The sequence below is a fragment of the Cavia porcellus genome, unplaced genomic scaffold (genome assembly GCF_034190915.1).
Source record: "Cavia porcellus strain 051 isolate PalLab524CR breed Dunkin Hartley unplaced genomic scaffold, mCavPor4.1 scaffold_9, whole genome shotgun sequence".
Classification (NCBI taxonomy): domain Eukaryota; kingdom Metazoa; phylum Chordata; class Mammalia; order Rodentia; family Caviidae; genus Cavia; species Cavia porcellus.
The window spans coordinates 32,782,707-32,802,367 of record NW_026947492.1 but is presented as its reverse complement, the minus strand read 5'-3'; the positions used below and the strand labels follow the sequence as shown (position 1 = coordinate 32,802,367).

At 33.9% G+C, this 19,661-nt stretch overlaps 1 protein-coding gene across 3 annotated transcripts in view; it reads left to right on the top strand.

Annotated features, from left to right (window-relative positions):
* Dync2h1 (dynein cytoplasmic 2 heavy chain 1) overlaps positions 1 to 18,631 on the top strand; it is a 280,807-nt gene extending 262,176 nt beyond the window's left edge. For all 3 annotated transcript variants that reach the window (XM_063256154.1, XM_063256153.1, XM_063256152.1), the window contains 4 exons: positions 729 to 838; positions 1,848 to 1,929; positions 4,974 to 5,090; positions 12,068 to 18,631. In XM_063256154.1, the coding sequence (XP_063112224.1) occupies positions 729 to 838; positions 1,848 to 1,929; positions 4,974 to 5,090; positions 12,068 to 12,226 (468 nt within the window). In that variant the 3' untranslated portion in view covers positions 12,227 to 18,631. The remainder of the gene's footprint in view (positions 1 to 728; positions 839 to 1,847; positions 1,930 to 4,973; positions 5,091 to 12,067) is intronic.
* Positions 18,632 to 19,661: the final 1,030 nt, after the last annotated feature.

Sequence of the window (19,661 nt, the reverse complement as noted above, 5' to 3'; positions counted from 1 at the left end):
CCGAGGACCCTTGAGTTACACCAGGGTGCTCAGTCTCTCCTGCAACACACTATGAAATAAGTCATCATTAGAAATGATGGCCCAAGCTGAAATTCTGTACACAGAACTAGCTTCCATATTTAGACTTTTTATTTGGGGTTGGTTTTTTTTAATCAGGAAGCTTATTTATGATGAATATAGATCTTATTTGAAATTACTATTGCTACAGCAATTTTTGGTTTACAGAGGCAAAAAAGCCAAGCAACATTTGGAGAAATGGAGGGAACCAAGCTCTATCATGCTAGTGGGCCCAGAAGAGTTCAGCGCTCCAAAGTCTGAGCCCTGAGCCTGGGCTGTGAGAGCTTTATATATGGCCTATGGCAGGAAAAGCAAGTGAGCTGACAACAACAAAGGCAGTTACTTGAAGGCCACAGGTTTATGTTACTGCGTATTTGGGTGGCCTCTGCCGGCCATAGAGTAAGTTATTGGATGTGGTGAGGCAGTTTATCAGGCCAGGGTGCAGCTGGTGTGGGAAAAGAAGGGTGAGTATCAGCAGAGGGTGTCAGAGTTAAAAAGCTTCATTTTCCCCAACATTGTGTTATGCTTTGCAAGCAAAGTGGAAATCTATTTTTCCCTAGGGATCTTTTTAGAGTGTTTGGAGACAATTCTCATAGAAAATGACTTATACATAATAATGCTGTTGTTTTAAACGTATGTATATATTTATAATAAATGTTCCCCTTCTCTAGAACTGGGTAGATAAAGCTGAAAGTCAGACCCTTTTTTCTGATACGCTGGACCTATCAGAACTCTTCCATCCAGACACATTTCTTAATGCTCTTCGCCAGGAAACTGCAAGGTAATTAAACATGAAATACTTATATTTCTCTGAAGGTGATTATATTCTGCTTTGTTCTTTTCTGGTCACACTATCATGCTTGTCAAGAAAAAACATTTGAACTCCAGACAGTTATGTTATTCCTTAATATTCTACTTTTAACAATACTTAACTATTTAAAAAGCATGTTGCTTTGTTATTATTTTTATTAGAGCTGAAAAAAGATTAAATTTAACTTCTAAAATTTGACCATTTATTTTATCTAGATCTCAAGTGTCTGATATGATAGCCAGAAGTCACATAGAACTATTTAAAATTTAATTAAATAAAATTAAAATTTGAGTTTTTTAGTCGCATTAACCATATTCAAAGTGCTCAAAATACACATGTGGCTATCATTTTAGACTGCATGCTGACACATTTATCTAGAAAATTCTACTGGACAGTAGTGATGAAGCTTCTTGGTAGAAAATAAGACCTGATGCTTAAGATCAAGTTCCTTTATGAGAAAAAATTTTGATCATTATATCATGTTTAGACTATAATTTTTAGTAAGTTAGAAGGTACTGAAAAAGTACCAGATATATACTAAATAAAACTTACTTGCTTAATGACTCTAGAAATTTTAGCTTATATTGTTTTAGAATGTTATTAGACTCTAGAAATTTTAGTTTGTATTGTTTTAGAATATTATTAGTTTCAGTTTTGCTAAGAACTATTTACTGAACACCTGTTACATGCTGCATTTAAGGGTCATGGTCAAAATGAAGAATAAAGAATGAAAAAGATGCTATACATGAGGACTGACATATAAACAGTTAACTGTAAAGACAGTGTAAAATAAGAAACAGGTATAATAAATCTTATTTGCATATGGTAGATATTTCAATTTAATTCATACTGAGGGCTTTATTTTTGGTTCTGGGGATTTCACCTGGGGCTTCACACATGCTAAGCACAAGCACATGCTCTATCATGGCCCTGCACACCCTGAGAATTTTTTGTGATGTTTGATGCTTTACTTTTGTAGGGCAATGGGTCATTCTGTGGATAGCCTTAAATTTGTAGCCTCATGGAAAGGTCGGCTTCAAGAAGCAAAGCTGCAGATTAAGGTACTAATTTTGGATGTTTATCTGAGTTAAAAATGTATCACACCAAGATAAGGGATTCTAAAAGTCCACACTTACCTTTACAGTTTCAAGATTAACACAGAATTATTTTTTACATAGGTAATATGTTGTAAGTAATTTAATACTTAATATAAAACACAAGGAGTTCTAATGCAAAAATATTAATACCACCAATTAAAATATTATCAGTTTGAGGAAAATAAATCCAGTTATATACTATTTAAAAGTATAGACCTAAATCATGGCAACACAGATAATTTGAGGGGAAAAATGGAAAGTTACATGAAAGTACTTACTAGTGAAAAGGTTAATAATGTTCCTATATAAGATGTGTCTACTTAAAAAATGCAAATTTCCTTTAAATGAATTTTAAAACTTTAAGACAATTTCAACAAAATTCTGAATTTTAATACTTGGAACTCATTCTTCATTTGCATTCTGCTAGATCAGCTATACTGGAAAGTCCACACAGGTTTCACTCACATATCTGGAAATTTGTGCCAGCTATGGACTGAGGAACCTTGGGTCTTCTCCACCTAGCCTCATATGCTCCAGCAGACAAGATAAGCTTCCTTATATTGTGGTCTCAGTGCAGCATTTCAAGAGGATAAGGCCTTTAAAGTCTTGCGCTCGAAGTTGCCTAAAGTCTTTCACCTATATTCTGTTGCTCAAAGGAAGTTAGCAAGTCCACCCTAAATTCAAGAGATAGAAAGCAACTTACCTCCCAATAGCAGCAATAGTTTACATATGAAGAGGTTTCCCTACTAAAATGGGAGGAAATTTTGGCCATACATTTCATAACCCATTACACTGTTACATTATTACTAAACTATAATTATTAATATAATGAAAGACAGAGGGACTAATAGAACACAAGAGAGTCCAGAAACAGGGTTAAGCCTATTATGGAAACTTGACATGTGAAAGAAGTGGTGGTCATTATAAATTGGGAGAATGTGTAGATTCTTTGTTAAGTGATTTTGAGACAATTACTAATGGAAAATGGTAAAATCTGGTATATACTTTATATCATAAATAAAAATTGATTCTGAAGACATAAAAAGCAAAGTTAACAGAAATAAAACTTTTTTAAAAGACTTAGAAATAAAGTAGGGGAAAATGTCTGTATTCAAGATTTTTTTAAGGCCCCACAAAATAAGAACCTCAGGAAAAAACTGATAAATTTGCTGTGCTGAAACTGAAAAGACAACATAAAAATTGAAAACACAGATCACAGGCTTGGGAGATGCTTCTTAAATTACTGACAAAGGATTTGGATTGCATGGGTATCTGAGATTCAGCACTCTGGGAGTCAGAGGTGAGAGGATTGTGAGTGGGAGCCCAGGCTAGAACAAGGGCTCAAGGGCCAGAATAGTTTACAAAACAAAGGACCAGTCTTTTTTTTTTTTTTTTACAGGTACCAGGGATCAAACTCATGACCAGGTGCTTGCAAGGCAGGCACTTATGCCGCTGAGCTAAATCCCAGCCCCAAAGGACCAGTCTTTAAGAACCATTCCCACAGTAGAAAGACGTGGGCAGAGAGTTTTAATAGACAATATATGAGAAGAGAAAACCTAAGTGGGCTAATAAACATGAGGAAAAATACCTAATCACACTTGTAAATGGAAAATGAAACTAAGCCCAAAATTTGGTTTCATTTCATGCTTAACTGATTGGCAAATTTTATGTCTCAGTAGGCTAAACACTGCAAGGTTATGGCACAGTGTAATTGTTATTATGACATGACAAGGAGGAATATAGATTGGTAGGATTACTTTGGGGAATATTTTCCAGTATCAAGTAAATTTGAATATGAGTACACCCTTCAACTTAGCAATGTCATCTCTGTACCCAGAGAATCTCACGCAAATGTGCATAAAGAAGTTCGTACATAATTTTTATTTCTGTTTTTAATAATTGGAAATAAATATTTACATTTTTCCTAAGTACTAATAATTTCCTAAGAATAATGTAGCTGAAAATTGTCATATATCGTCCAATTTAAGGTGTGTTTCTTTGACTTGAAATTGTACAGATAATTTACAGATATTTCTCAATTTATGACAGGATTATGTCCCAATTAACTCATTGTTAGTTAAAAATATTAAGTCACATGCATTTAATACAGCCCTAACCTACTCAACATAATAGCTTAGCAACACAGATTACATTATAATTATTGATTCTTTATCTTTGTGATCATGTGGCTGACTGGAAATGCAGCTGCCCAGAATTGTGAGGGAATATCCTACTACGCATTGTTAGCCCACAGAAAGATTCAGTGTATGATTTCTACTGAGTGTATCATGTTTGCAGTATTATAAAGTTGAAAAATTCTTAGTTGAAATATTGTGATTGTCTATAGTATGTTAAAACTTGGTGATGTTATATAATATTTATAAGAGTATATTTTGGTACCAAGTACAATCTGTGCTATGAAGGTTAAATGTTGAACAACTACAGACCCAAAATACATTTCCCTAATTGCCTTTAGATATGTAAATATAACACTGGAAAACTAAAAGAATAAGCACTAAGAAATGTGAAGCTAATTTTTTACCAAAGAACTATAGTTTTAGAGTCAGAATTTCCACTTGCATCAAACTTACCTTATAGTAAGATATTCTTTCTCCTTTTTTTATTCTTTCATTTCTATGTGGCATGTTAATGTTTTTCTCATTAAACATTCTGAATTTTTTAATGTTAGGATTCTAAGCAAGAAGCATATATTTTCTAATTATACTTTGTTATATTTCCATAATTTAATGGCAAGGCATATAATTGAACACATCTGTAGTTTATGCTAAAATATTAACTAAAAATGAGAACTCGTTCTAAAAACATCTCTTAGTAACCACTGATCCAGATCTTTATATTCCAATAAAATGCTATAATACCTCTTCATAGTATTGAGGATACCTCATCACAGGGGAAAGTGGGGCCTTTGTACTCGAGATATAATATAGTGACTCCTAATATTTCAGAATTTAATATATTTTGAATGATTTCTGTGTTTTCCATGGCAGATCAGTGGTTTATTACTAGAAGGATGCAGTTTTGATGGTAATCGACTTTCTGAAAATCATGATGATTCTCCTAGTGTGTCATCAGTTCTCCCTTGTTTTATGGGCTGGATTCCACAGGTAATGCATCATTAACAGGCATAATTTTTAAATTGCTAATTCACTTCTAACTTTTTATCTTTTCAGAAAGATAAATTCTTGGCTGTCAATTTTTTGTTTGCTTTGTAATATTACTGCATTTGAACAAATTTTCAGTCAAAGTATTTTATCCTTATAATTTTTATGGGGTATTTTTAAAATGTTGTTTTGAAAAGAATAATGGTTTTAAAATCTAAAGAATATATAGCCTTATAAGGAAAAAGTCTAATGATAAGAACTACTGTGTATTATTGTGTGCCTTATTTTCAGCAATGCACTGGGTGCTTCATATACCATATGTGCTTATCCAAGCTGCTGTGAAAAACAGGTATTCTTACTTTCAAATAAGTAAACATGTGCTCATGCAGGTTAGAAACTTCCCATAAGCCGAAATATAGAAACCAAGGAGTTATACATGTTTTGAGCTTTGTAACACACTATGGCAGTTACACAGTTGATAGACAAATGGAGATAAAGTTTTCACTTACTAAAAAAATTTTCATCAGTAGAACTTCGAGTTCTATATACCTGTAAAGTAGGACATGGCTATCGATGTAACTTTTTCTTAATTACTAAATTTAAGAATGTAAGTATGAATATATGTGAATAAAATTTAATCCTACATCTAATGAGTAAAAACACTTTCAGTGAGTGGGGCATGGTGGCTCACACCTGTAATCCCAGCACTCTCAAAAGGCTGAGACAGAATCATTGTGAGTTTGAGACCATTCTGGGCTACAAAGTGAACTCAAGGTCAGCCTGAACTACATAGTGAGACCCTGTCTCAAAAGCCGAAACAAACAAAAGACCTATTTCATGTACTGCTCACTCCCCAAATACATTTTTTGTCATTGGAAAATAACATTGAATTTTCTACTAATAGTTTCTTTTTCTAAAAATCAAAAGCATCTGAATATTTTAGAAAATGAAAACAAAACCTAAATACGTAATAATAATTAGCAATCATTTCTCAGAATATTCTCCAGCCTAGAAGAGCATACACATTATTGTGAAGCCTGTTTTCCTCCTATATCAGATTCATTTTCTCCAGTATTAGGGTGAGCTGGATGAATAAAAGAAGTTACTATTTGTTTTATTTCAATCTTCATATTAATTCCTATAAGAAATTACAGTGCAAAGTTGATAAATTACAGAAGAAACATTTCTTGATCTTAGGTTTGTGGACTAAATTGAAAGTTAGGAACAAAAGTTGAGGCTAGAATTTGCCCAAGGTTTTAGCTGTATCTTTTGAAATCACACATGATGTAGGTGAATCTTAATGATTCCACATTGTGTGATAATTCTGTAGCAAATAAAAGTCATGTAATGATTTTGGTGGTAGGAGATAAAATAGTTACACAGGTGTTAACTGGTTTACTGAAGAAAACCTAGCAATAAAAATAGAACATGGAAAATGACTAAAATAAAGGAAGCATATGACCTAGACAAATACCCAACTAAGCCACCACAAACTAATGCAAATAGGAATACAATGCTATTATGGAAAAATCTGGAGTATTATTCAGTTGTATAAAAAGGAGTGGACTTTATAAAACTGGTAACTTTGCGTTAATTTACATCATTTATATATAATTATATTTTTCATATCTTAAAAACTTAGGACAGGCATAAAAAGTAAAAATAATTTGAAAATGAGCTCATCTGAAGAAAGCTAAAATGAGTTGTGTTTAACCTATAAAAGATAATACATATTTTTCCTACTTTATGTAAGGGATTCTTCCTAGGCTTTTGCACTTTTGCAGTCACATGTAATGGAAACAATTTAACGGAGCTTCTCTGCCTTCATTTTCCCCTCAGATCTTTAGAGTAGGCCTCTTTCTGTATCAGTCGACAGCTTTCAGACTATTTTCCAAAATCAGATCAGAAAAACATGAGACATTTTGCTAAGTGTTTCAGAACACAACATTTTGGAGTCCAACAGACCTTAATTCCAACTCCAGTGCCTAAATTTATAAAGTAGGCAATTTAAGCAAAGTAACTTCACTACGCCTGTTTTCTCTTTGAAAATGATATTTTATAAGACCATGTTGAAGATTATATATACTTATATGTGCATAATTTATCTACATTGTCTTACACATAGAAAGTATAGTCCTATTGCCAATATTTTAAAAATGTTTAATAATATGATAATTATCTTGTTTCATATAGTACTTTAGAGTTTACTGGTGTTTTCATTCATCATTAAATGCTTGCTGAATATTTATATACAAGATACTATGCTGTACACTGATACTACAAAGATGAATTTCTCCTATCAGAATGTCTTTTTGACCAGAGAAAGACACCATTATAGTTCACAATTATAATTGCAATTATGTAGGTTTATATAACAGAGCTTTAACAACTCTACCATGAATGAGCAGATGAGGAAAAGTCAAAGCTTCCTCTTACAGCGTCAGCAACCTCTCTTGAACTGTGACTTGAAATAGAAGTAATGGAGTTTAAGGACAAATTCAAACAAGGTAGAAGGTAAGACATAGAGAGGGCTGCAAATTCATGGTGTTAGGAAAGAAATGCTTCTGAGGTCTGGTGCTATAGTGTATCTGGAGTGTACGGTTCACATGGAAGACTTGTAGATGTGTTCAGAAATGAAGGCAAAACTAAGTTGCATAGCAGTGCCAAGGCATGTAGGCCACTTTATGGCCATTAGAAAACCACAAAGATTTTAGAATAATAGCATGGTAAGATTGCAGCGGCAAACACAAACACTGAGATGACATCCAAGATTTCGAGGCAGATTTATTTATGTCAGTAGGCACTGAGCAAGATCATCTCAAAATATCAGATCTCGAAGGCTTAGGGAAAGAGGTATTATGGGACTGAAAGGGGGGAGGTATTTTCTGCTACAAAATCAGTTCTGTGAGTTTGCTTGAACACGTTTTCTGTCTTGTTGATAAAGAGACTTGAGCATTAAATAAATTATTTATTGTAAGCAACAATACTAGTATTAATCTGTGACTAATAATCAGAATTTTTTGTACCTATTATGTACAAAGCACTGTTCAAAGTGTTTACAAAATACTAACCCTCACAAAATTTTTGAAATAGAAATTTTCTTTCTAAACTGAATAGAGGAAAATATTGTACAAGTTGTCTAATAACACATGTTAGTAAATAGGCAATAGATTCAAATCCAAGCCTGTCTCCCAAAGTGCTGACCTAATGCTGAGTCATCCTAAAGGTGTAAATCAAGGCTGGGAACTATGGCCCAACAGCCACATCCAGCATTTTTTCAACAGCCCATTAGCATTGAATGTTTCTTTACGTTTTTAAGAGGTTGAAAAACTCAGAATAAGACTTGGTGACCTGTGAAAAATACTGTATATGAAATCCACATCTCTCTACCCATAACCTTTTGTTGGGAGGCAGCCTTGCGCAGTGTGCAGGTGCACAGCTGAGGCTGCTTTAAGGCAGTAGAGCTGAGTGATCGTCTCACAGATCGTGTAGCCCACAAATCATAGAACATTTACCCTCTGGCCTGTCATAAAGATGTTTGCCAACCTGTGTAAACTATTAAACTCTCCATCCTTTGTTTCAATTATACATTGTTTTGTTCATGAAAGTATTTTTATAGGGAAACTGTGATTATTTTTAATGTATTTTATAGAAGCCGAAGTTGAAAAGATTAACATTTTAATGAATTTTATCCAGAGAGAAGGAACCAACATGAAATAGAAAGCATAAACATCCATTTCTATAAGCCAGTGGAAAGTTAGTTTTGCCTTCAGGACGTGCAGACTTTTTTAATAAGTTTGGATAAAAAAATACAAATTGGAATTATAAATTCTCAAGGAAAACTGAAAGTAGGAAAAATGCTGATTGGTGGGTTCCCTGGAGTTTGTGTTCACCATTATCTATGTGTACGAAGACATAACTTGTGCTGATTCTGTTTGCTTATACCTTCATTCATTCAGGATGCAGATTCTTAATATTATTGCAGCTAGATACTATTGGTTAATTTAAGTCAAACTAAAATAGCCAAGGAACTTAGCCGCGAAAAGCATTAATTTTTTTCTAAAGCACTTCCCAAAATGTTTCCAGATAACATTATTCTATAGTAGTTCTCTGTGAAAAGTGGTCCAATAAACAAATTTAATAAATACAGTATTTGCTCCTCATTGAAAAATTTTGCATTAAAAACTGAGAAGTCCTCAAATTACCAACCATACAACTTTTTATACACTTCATTCTGCCCCCATCAGGATGCAGAATTCTACAAAATATGATTTGGGAAACACTGATGCAGAGCAGTATCAGGAGTCTATTTTGACATTCCACAGGAATTCAGCTAGCTTTGTAAATGTATTTTTTATGGTTTTGTTTTTGTTGTCCTCTCTGGTTTTTGACTAAGTTGTATCTAATGTGTTTTTCCTTCATAAAATGTATTTTTTCTTCCCAATTATTAGCATTATTGCTATTATTTGTAGAACACCTGTACTTTTCAGTCACTTTGCCTGAAGCATAAAAGTTAATTTTGTTGTGAGACATTTATACTTTTCTTGGAAAATTTAGGCAAGCAGATAAATTATGCAGTACACTTCTCTACATAACAAATTTTTGCCCATGAAAAGCTAATTGACCCAAATGAGTATTCAGTTTCAGATTTTAGCTTGTTAAACAATACGATTGGACTAGTTTTTCCTATTTTAATAGAGTTATAGTGTTTGAGCACAATAATCACTATAATCATAATATATAGGTTCTTAGTTATTACGTTTTAGTTATACAATATTTTGTTTATATGTACTATTCTTTTCAGAGACAACTTTTCTGTTTTTAAATTGGTAGAAAACTTACTTGAAGTCTTTTGCATTAACAGTGTATTCATTGATAGTTAAAAAAATTTTAATTTTATCCAAATATTTTAGCCCAGCAGTCTTATGCTTTGCCTGTTCAGATGAATGCATGAAAGAGGGAATTGGGTCATAAGCATAACATTCAGTGAAGAATTTTAAAAATTTAGCTATGCTTTTATTTTGATCATTTTCTTTGTGAATTAAGAACAAGTCCCCTCAACTTTTTTTATTTAAAGATAAAAAGAAATAAAAGCAAAACAAAACAGAAAAAAGGGTAGAAATAATACAAAATTTCAAAGAAAAATATTAACACTAAGAAATTACTACTTGATAAGTTACATATTGTCATCTTAAAAATAGTAGTTCAAGTTACAAAATCAAAGCATAAAACGTGGACACTCAAACATTGACAGTCTCCCTCAACTTTTTCACAGAGGTAAGAACATTTACCAGTTCAGAAACTGTAAAAAATGAGAAGCAAAGAAGTGTCAATTTTCAAGAAGCCTGTGTGTTGTTTTCCTTTAAAATATTAGCCTTTGAGAGAAAGATTTGACACTTCACTTTAACAAACGCAGCCTACAACTACAATAGGTGTGGAAGGATTTGGAAATAAGGCACAAAATTAACTTGCATTATTAAGGTCCTTGATTAAAGGGAAGTTTTCTTGGCATTACAGTGAAGAGATTTAAAGGCAATCTCCTCACTAGAAAGGAGCTTTGCAAAATATTATAATGTTTCTACTTCATTTTTGATAATGTAATGGAGAGCAAAGCAAATAGCAGTAGAGAATGATAATTTAAGACCTTTCCTAGGATTAAAAGTCATCATATACAGATTCAGATCACTTCAGTGCAACAAATATGAAAGAATCTGGAGACTAAAAGGCTAAAGAATCTAGAGACAACTCCCGAAAGCCTGTACTAGATTATTCTCCTAGATTGGCCTGAAGAATTATCATAGTTAGAGGAATTTTTGAATCCTAAAGCTTTATCATTAAGCAGAATTAGAGAAGAAGAGATAGTCAGTGACAGATAATAGTTGAAAGTTCTCTTTACTCCAGTGCCTACATTTTTCTGCAGCCCAATCAGGATTCATTCTCTCCACAAGTTTTCATTCAGTTAACAAATTCTAGAATAGTATTTTTGGTTTTCAGTTTCAAAAATACACATTTTGCCAAAAATTATATTCTAAATATATGTGTGCATATTGTTTCCCAAATTGAATTTTAAACCATAAAGAATATTGTTTTCTCTATTTGTCTATACTTCAAAGCTCAGGCTTTATGATTTTAGGCATAAATATGAGCATATAAAATGCTGGTAAGTGGGTAGCTGAATTACTAAGAGAAATCATCAATGCAAACAAAAACACTTGGTAAAATTCGAGTTGGATAATGTTTATATCTGGGAGATGATTCTACCTGCAGAGTGAAATTTGTTATATGTTCTTTGGGTTAAGATTTAAGAATGCAAGGAAAGAATAATTTGTCAGAGGAACTTCTATGATTTTTTTCAAGGACCTGAAGACTCAGAAAAATATCTGTGTGTGTGTGTGTGTGTTTGTGTGAATTTTGTAAGAGAGGGAAAGAAAGGAAGTCACTGTGCGCCTCTGATGGAAACTTTAATAACATCTATGGAGTTTTTTTTAAGAAATGAATTACAGTTTATCTCTAGATCCAGCTTGAAGAAATGAACACAGGCACATGATACTAAGGGACTGTAACCATAAAGCTCAGAATATGCTACAGTATTGTCACAAGGATAACTGAAGGCAAAAAAGGAAGAATCATAAAGTTATGAGATTTAAGGAATAGCAGTACATTGTAAGGTATAAGTTTTATTTGAATTATGATACAAAAAAACCTCTATTCCTAAATTTTAATGAAGATTTGATGATATCAGGGAATTACATTTCCTTAGAGGTGGTAAGTCATAGAATTTGGTTATAAAGGAAGTATGACTATCTAACAGTCAGTATTGTAGTGGTTTGATACGGGTTTATTATATTTATCTTTATTTAAAGGTTTATAGTAGGTTAAATAAACATTCCTTGTAGGTTTATCTTTGTTTTCTTAGTTACCTGCTGATCTCTGTCAAAAGAGTATATTGCTACACTTTAAATTTAAAATTTTTTTAACAGGGTGCATATGGCCCATATTCCCCTGATGAATGCATCTCTCTGCCAATTTACACAAGTGCTGAAAGGGATCGTGTGGTAACCAATATTGATGTTCCATGCGGCGGCAGCCAAGACCAGTGGATTCAGTGTGGAGCAGCTCTATTTCTAAAAAATCAGTAGACAACAAAATGTGTCTTCGCAAAAAGAAAGAATTGTTTAAGCTTTAAAGAAAATACATAGCCAGATGACATCTAAAATGCTGGCTCAGAATATTAATGTATAAGCCACTCTATGCTGTTGATCACCTGGGGTTTCTATAATGTGTAACAGCAGCATTGTGCACCTTCTTCCACAGCAGTAACTTACTGCAGTGAATGTGAAAATTGATACACTTTTAATAACAGTAAGTAGTTCTGTGAGAAAGTTTGCTTTTCCAATGGTCCAAACTTTTAAGACATTTGAAGTGCTGTATTTAAGGAGTATTTTAAATACTATTTTTGTATCATAATTGTTCCAGATACAAGGCTAAAAATCTTTTAATTTTCCAAGGTTTTAAATGCATACATATTCTAAAAACATTAAAGAATGTATATTTTAAAGTTATAAAAAAGTGTATTTTCTGTCTCATCAATTAATAACATAGAAAAGATTCTGTTTCCTAAGAAAATCAACAGAGCAGAAAGGTGATAAGTATGGATGAAATGTTAACAAGAAGAGGAGGAGAGGGCATTTCCAGCTGTTGGAACAACATGAAGACTCTAGAGGAAGTGAAAAGTTATCATAGAAATTTTAAGAAATTAATTAGAATAGAAAGATATAGAGGGTGGGATATGGTAGAAAATTAGTCTGAAAGGTAAATTGAATTGTTCATTAGCACTCAGAATACTACAGAAGAGTTTAGACTTTTACACGAACAATTAGAAAACATGAAAAGATCCAAAAAAGTTAATTTATGTATTAAATGTATTATGTAGATTTAAAGTCTTATTTAAAACTTTACACCTGAGAGTTTATAAAATTCTTTATAGCTTCTCTAAATTTTCTAAACTCGAGGTAGAAGTTCTCACTTCATAGATAAAGATTGAGGCCTAGAGAGTACATGACTTGCCCGAGATTGTCTAAAGATTTTTGCATTTTGTGTTTCTTTGTAGTTAAGTTAATCTTAAAAAGCAGGAATAGACACTTCCCCGCAAAAATTGAGTATGATAACAGTAGAGGGCAGCTTTTTGCTCATTTAATAGTCCAGATGACACGTTCAGTTTGAAGAGTAGTTTCCCTTCCACGTAGTCACAGGAATGGAGACTGATGTCAGTCCTCTCATTTTAGCACATGGCTTTCCAGGCCTGGTACTGAAATTCCATGTGTATTCCTCTATTCTTTTTTCCTTTTACAGCTGACTGGAAAGTTTTGGTGGCATGTCTGGAAATATCAGACATTTTTCTGCTCACATTTCATTGCAACCTAATCATATAGCTATACCTAACTCCTAGGGCGGCTGGGAAGTACAGACAGCTGAGTGAGTGTTCTAATTGCTCTGCTGTAACCCTTCCTATTTAAGAATTTGAACCCATTACTAAAGTATATTCAGTATAACTATACAGAGTTACATTAAAAAGTTAGGCATAGATTTTTGCCTCATTCTAAACCTTAAGAATTTTATAAGTCCTCCTTTATCGATTACAGATATTTTCCAAGATGCCCAGTGAATATTTGAAATTGCTCTTAATATTGAACTGTATGTTTTATCCTGTGACTTTATCTTATAATTCGCCAAAGGAATGTGGAGACCAATAGAAGAAATCTAAGATGATAAATTTCAGTACAGTCACTTGGGACATCGTCTATATTGCTTCATTTGTTCATTTCAATTTTGTCAATATAAAATGTGAATGATTTGTCATTTCCCAGCTGTCTTAGGAAAGGATGAGCACATAGGAGTTATGTCTGTCAGACAAAGAGCATGCAGAGTACAGATAAAAAATAAAGTACTGCAATATGAAGTATATTGAACACAAAATCATCTTACCACTTGTTGTGACTCTCATACGTTATACATTTTGAGGGAAGCACACTTTTCACGTTTTTCCTTATGATACTTGTTTATGTTAGAATTTAATGCACATTCGTTGAATCAATGACTAAAAATTGTGATAATCAGCTTTGTTTCTAAATAATTTTGGATTGTTCCCTGAGTCAAACTCAACAAATGATTACAGTAAATCCTTGTTTCACAAACACTTCTGTTCACAAACAATCCAGTTCTCAAAAACAGAAGAAATTTTGCTTCCTTTCAGAAACTCCAGGTAACAAACACAGCTGTGGCATCTTCCCTAAATAAACACAAATGCTATGCTCGTCCCCAAAATCAGAAAACAAAATTTTTGAACTGAGGTAACACTGTATGTTTTTTCATTGAATTTAGTGGAGGGAGACTGATTAGAGGTTAAGGAAAAGTGAAGGAACAGTTTCCCCAAATAGCTGGGCAAAGATATCATAATTGGATTGTGTCGCTATGTGATTGTTTTAAAAAACAGCTTTGTATAGTCCTTGAACCTAAAGCTTTTGAAACTGAAAAGGACTTTAAGAACTGTCTGGCTGTGTGTTTGTTTCACCTTGCAGTCATGCCCTTAACCCTATCTTCCTTGTGAACTTGAGCTTTTCTAACATTTCTGACAAGAAAAACCTGAGTAGTCGAGGAACCTATGATACAAGAAGTAGAAATACACCTTCTGGGGTCCAAACTCTCAAACGGTTGATCCTCAGTACATCTGAAACTCTTGCAGACATTAAGATTGCAGAATTCTCACTGAAAAATAAATGTATTCTAATAGTTACATTATTGGTAGGACAGAAAAAGATAAAGCTTGTCTGGATGTTGGGAGGAGTGACCTGATTCAGAATTCCTGTCTTCACCTTCAGTGGTACTTTCCATTCATGTAGATATTGTCCTCCGCTTTGGTTTAGAAAGACAGAGAGTAAAACAAGTATCAACTAAAATAATACGCTACAGCAACTGATTAATGATGCATAAATTTGTCCTCTTTCTCCATTTCAAAGAAACTAAGGCAATAAAAATTCATTAAAAAGCAGAGGCAAGAAGGTAGTGTATAATAAGATTCAACACACCAGAGAAATGTCCTTCAATTTACCTTATTTTTTAGAAGTAGATTACCTAAAAGTTAAAGACAAAAGTTTTTGTTTTATTGGAAAAATCACAGGACAGTGAAAATACCAACATATTCCTATATATAGAAAAAGAATGGAATCAAATTAGTCTAACACAGAATTTGATTATTTATTAAACTCAGTGACACCTTTGTGTTTTAGAAATGTAGCTTAATTTCTATTTTAAATAAGTCATTAAAATTGGAAATTATTAGAACATAGCTAGTTCTGATAGTAATGGTTGTATTCTTAACAATTATGTGGCTAAAAAAAATAAGATAATTTTAAAGTGACTGCCCTGTATACAAAGTACATCCTTTTTTTGTTAGAGACTGCTACAGTCCTCTCAATTCTCTTTTCCCCCACTACTGAAGTATTACAATGTTTAATTTGACCATTGCATACTCAGAAGTATTTCACTCCATCTCCATTACATTCACGTTTGGACATGTGCCTTCTGGCCAAAAAACAAACAAAAAATATGAATACAAATATCCAGCAATTTTCAGGTCCTTTTTTTGCAGAGTATGGTCCATCTACCATTTTCTTTGGCTCTTCCTTTATTCTGCAGCTTAGAATATGGGCACTACCATTTTGGACCTAGGTCCTGAGACTGTATGAAACAGATGTTTACTGTGAAATATTTGATTTGTGACTTCATTTGTACAAAAATAATTTTGTACCCTTTGATGGAGTGGCTAAATGCAGGCAGGCTGATGCTATGAACAGACAGGACTGGCTTCCCAAGGCAAGTCTTCCAAAAACGAGAACGAGGCTGCACTGTAAGCTGAAATTGGGTAGGCATGTCCAACTCAATTACAACCTCTTACTGCTGCAGGTCTCTTGGTGGAGGAGGCGATAAGCACAAAACTTTCTATCAGCACTATGTGTGTTGTGGAAGCATTAACATATCTCTCTTCCCCAAACTCTTGCAACTTGTTGACAGTCATGGGAGGGATACAAGTGTGTAAAGAAACATCACCAGTAGATCCTTTAGTCCTCAGAAAGCTTTGGAGGTGGTGCCAAAAATGATTCTGCTCTTGGTTACTTGGTGAAGTTTTCAAGAAGGATCTCTGATTAATTTTTTTCAATGTGATGTTTATGGACAACTTTCCCTGAAATAGATAGGGATCATATATAATTTAAAAGATAGTACAAAATATGTTCTTCAGCCATGGTGATCAATAACATCATATCAACCCTGGAAAGCATTCAAGTCAACTTCTTCTACTCACTGTCCATAATTATAGGGATAATTCTGTCTCTGGGCAAATACAAGTTATATTTGGTTCTGTGTTGGTTTGGTTTGTTTTTTTTGGTACTGGGAATTGAACTCACTTGCCAGGTAGGCACTATGCCACTGAGCTATAATCCTGGTTCTGTTTGGTCTTAATATGATAATTTTAAAAATGTGTATAGGGAGCCTGGACCTCCACCTCAGAGGGTGGCCACTTCAATGCCTGCCCTCCAACCCTCGGGGACATCCGCACCTCCTGTCCTAGTATTGCTGTTGATCTTTAGCTGCCTCTCCTCCCAGAACCTTGGACTGCAGGCATTAACTGTACTGCATTGATGGGAGCTCAGCAACCAGAGGACCTCAGCAGGCTTCTGTCAGTGTGGTGAGTTTGCCCCTAAAATAAAGATCTTCAGTGAATAAACGAGCAGTAATGAAGTCCCTTCCAGCTGTTGGATATTGGCAAGCCTGGAAAGAGTGTGAGTGAGTTCTCCCTCCATACAGAGAACATCAGGTGGGTTGAGGAGTGTGCTGTTAAGACCTCCCTCAACCTGGACAAAATTAAAGGGGCTTATGAGACAGTGTCACAGTAGGTCCCAGCCAAGACAAACACTATAGCTGGGAGATTTGGTGGCCTGGAACATGCTGAAGACCGTAACATCAGAAACTAAGGGCTGACTTACATCAACACTCCTAGGCTAATCAGCCTAGGAAGAAGATAGGACTCACCCAACAGGCCCTTCAGGAGGAAGTCAGGTGACTGGCTCTCCTCTTCATGGTGGTACTCAGCAAATGGACAAATATCAACCACACAGTGGGAACCTAAGATACCCACTGTCGACAATTGAGACAAGTGGGATTGAAAGACCAAATATTAGACCAAAAGGTGAAAATGACAAAATGAAAAAATGCAATCTCAAACATCTAATCAGAAACAAGTACAAGAGACATTGATATAGAGGACACTAAAATTCAAACACCTGGCTAAAGACGAAATCAAATTAGAAATAGTGTCTCATGTAAAGACAGAAACAACAACCTTAATAAAGGAGTTGCTTGACATTGCTAGAGAAGACATAGATAAAAAGTACAGGAGCATGGTAAAATGTTTAAAACCTTGAAAACAAGTAGAATGTATGAAACAAATTCAAAGAGATACCCAAGAAACAAAAAATTCTGTTGAAAGCTGGCAAAATTGTTCAAATGAAGCTGACAATAGAATTTCAGACCTTGAGGACAGGATTACAGTGATCATGAAAGGAAAGAACATTTTAAAATAACAAGGCAGCATGAAATGACAAACAGCTTCGAGATGATCCCAAGAGAAACAATATAGACTAACAGACATCAGTGAAGATGCAGGAGTCAATGTGAATGACATTGGTGACAACTCTTTATAAGGTAATAGCAGAAAATTTCCCGAACATGGGGAAAGAATCTGATACACAGAAAAATGAGGCTTATGTAATGCCAAATGGCCACAACCAACAAAAATCTACACCCAGACAAAGAATAATTAAGATCCTATACATACAGCATAAAAACAATACTAAAAGCCATTAGAGAAAAGACCCAACTCACCTTTCAAGAAAAGCCCATTAGAATCATGGCAGATTTTTCAACATGAACACTCAAGTTAACACAAACTTGGACTGAAGTATTTTAAGCACTTAAAACAACTTTCTACCCAGATTGATGTACCCTGCATAATCTTCCATGACATTTAATGGAGAAATAAGATATTTCTGTGACAAAGAACAACTGAAGAAATTCATGTCAAAAAAAACAATCCTAGAAAGATTATTAAAAAACATACTAGAGAGAGAGAGAAAAATGACTACAATTCCCAGAACAACAGAAAGAAACAAGACATGACAAGCAATTAAACAACAGAGAAAAGCAGAAAACCAACAGCACAAAAATAACATGGCAAAGTTGAGCCAGTGTGTATCAGTTATATCCATCAATGTAAATGGCCTCAATTCACCTATTCAAAGAAATAGGTTGGCAGAATGGATCAAGAAACAAGATCTCACAATATGCTGTATACAAGAAACACATCTGACTCAAAAGGAAGCTCATAAATTAAAAATCAAAGTATTGAAAAGTTTTCCATGCAACAGGAACCCAGAAAAAAGCAGGGGTAACTATTCTATTTGCAGACAATGTGAACATCAAACCAAAAATGATCAAAAGACATAAAGAAGGTCACCACATACTTGTCAGGGGAATAATTCAAGAGGAAGAGTTAACAATCCTAAACATATATGCATCAAATAAAGGAGGACAGAACTATATAAGACAAATACTAGTAGACATGAAAAACCAAATAAGCAACAATACAATTGTAACAGATGACTTTAGTACCACATCGTCACAAAGAAATAGATGAACTGGACAAAAAGTCAGCAAAGAAATAACAGAACTGAATCAAACCTATGAGCAATGGACTTAATAGATGTTTACAGTGTTTAATCCAACCACATCAGCATACACATTCGTCTCAGATGCACATGGGACATTCTCCAAAACAGGCCATATATTAACTCATAAAATATTCTTACGTAAATATAAAGGGATTGAAATAATCCCATTCTCTTTATCTGACAATAATGCACTGAAAGTGGAGATTAATGGCAAAAGAAATTTCAAAACCAGCATACATGAAAATTAAATAACCTCCTGAACAGTCACTGGGGTACAGGCAAAATTAAGAAATTAAGCAAGAAGGACAACGCATTGAAAATACAGATACAACACATTGAAACCTGTGGGACACAATGAAAGCAGTCCTAAGAGGGAAATATATAGCAATAAATTGTCACATCAAGAAAACAAAGCACAAATAAACAACCTAATGGTACATCTCAAGATTCAGCAAGTAAAACCCAAAGCTCACAGAAGAGAGAAAATTATAAAGATCAGGGCAGAAATTAATTGAGTTGAGACTAAGAGAACAATACAAGAATTAATGAATCAAAGAGCTGGATTTTTGAGAGAATAAACAAAATTGATAAGTGTCTAGCCATCCTTATCAAGAAAAAGAATGAAAAAATTCAAACAATAAGGGCTAAAAGAAGAGAAATCACTACAGATCCCATAGATATTCAAAAGATCATGAATACCTACTTTGAAAATCTCTACTCACATAGGGTGGACAACATAGAGGAAATGGACAGACTTCTAGAAATGTATGAACTACCAAAGCTCAATCAA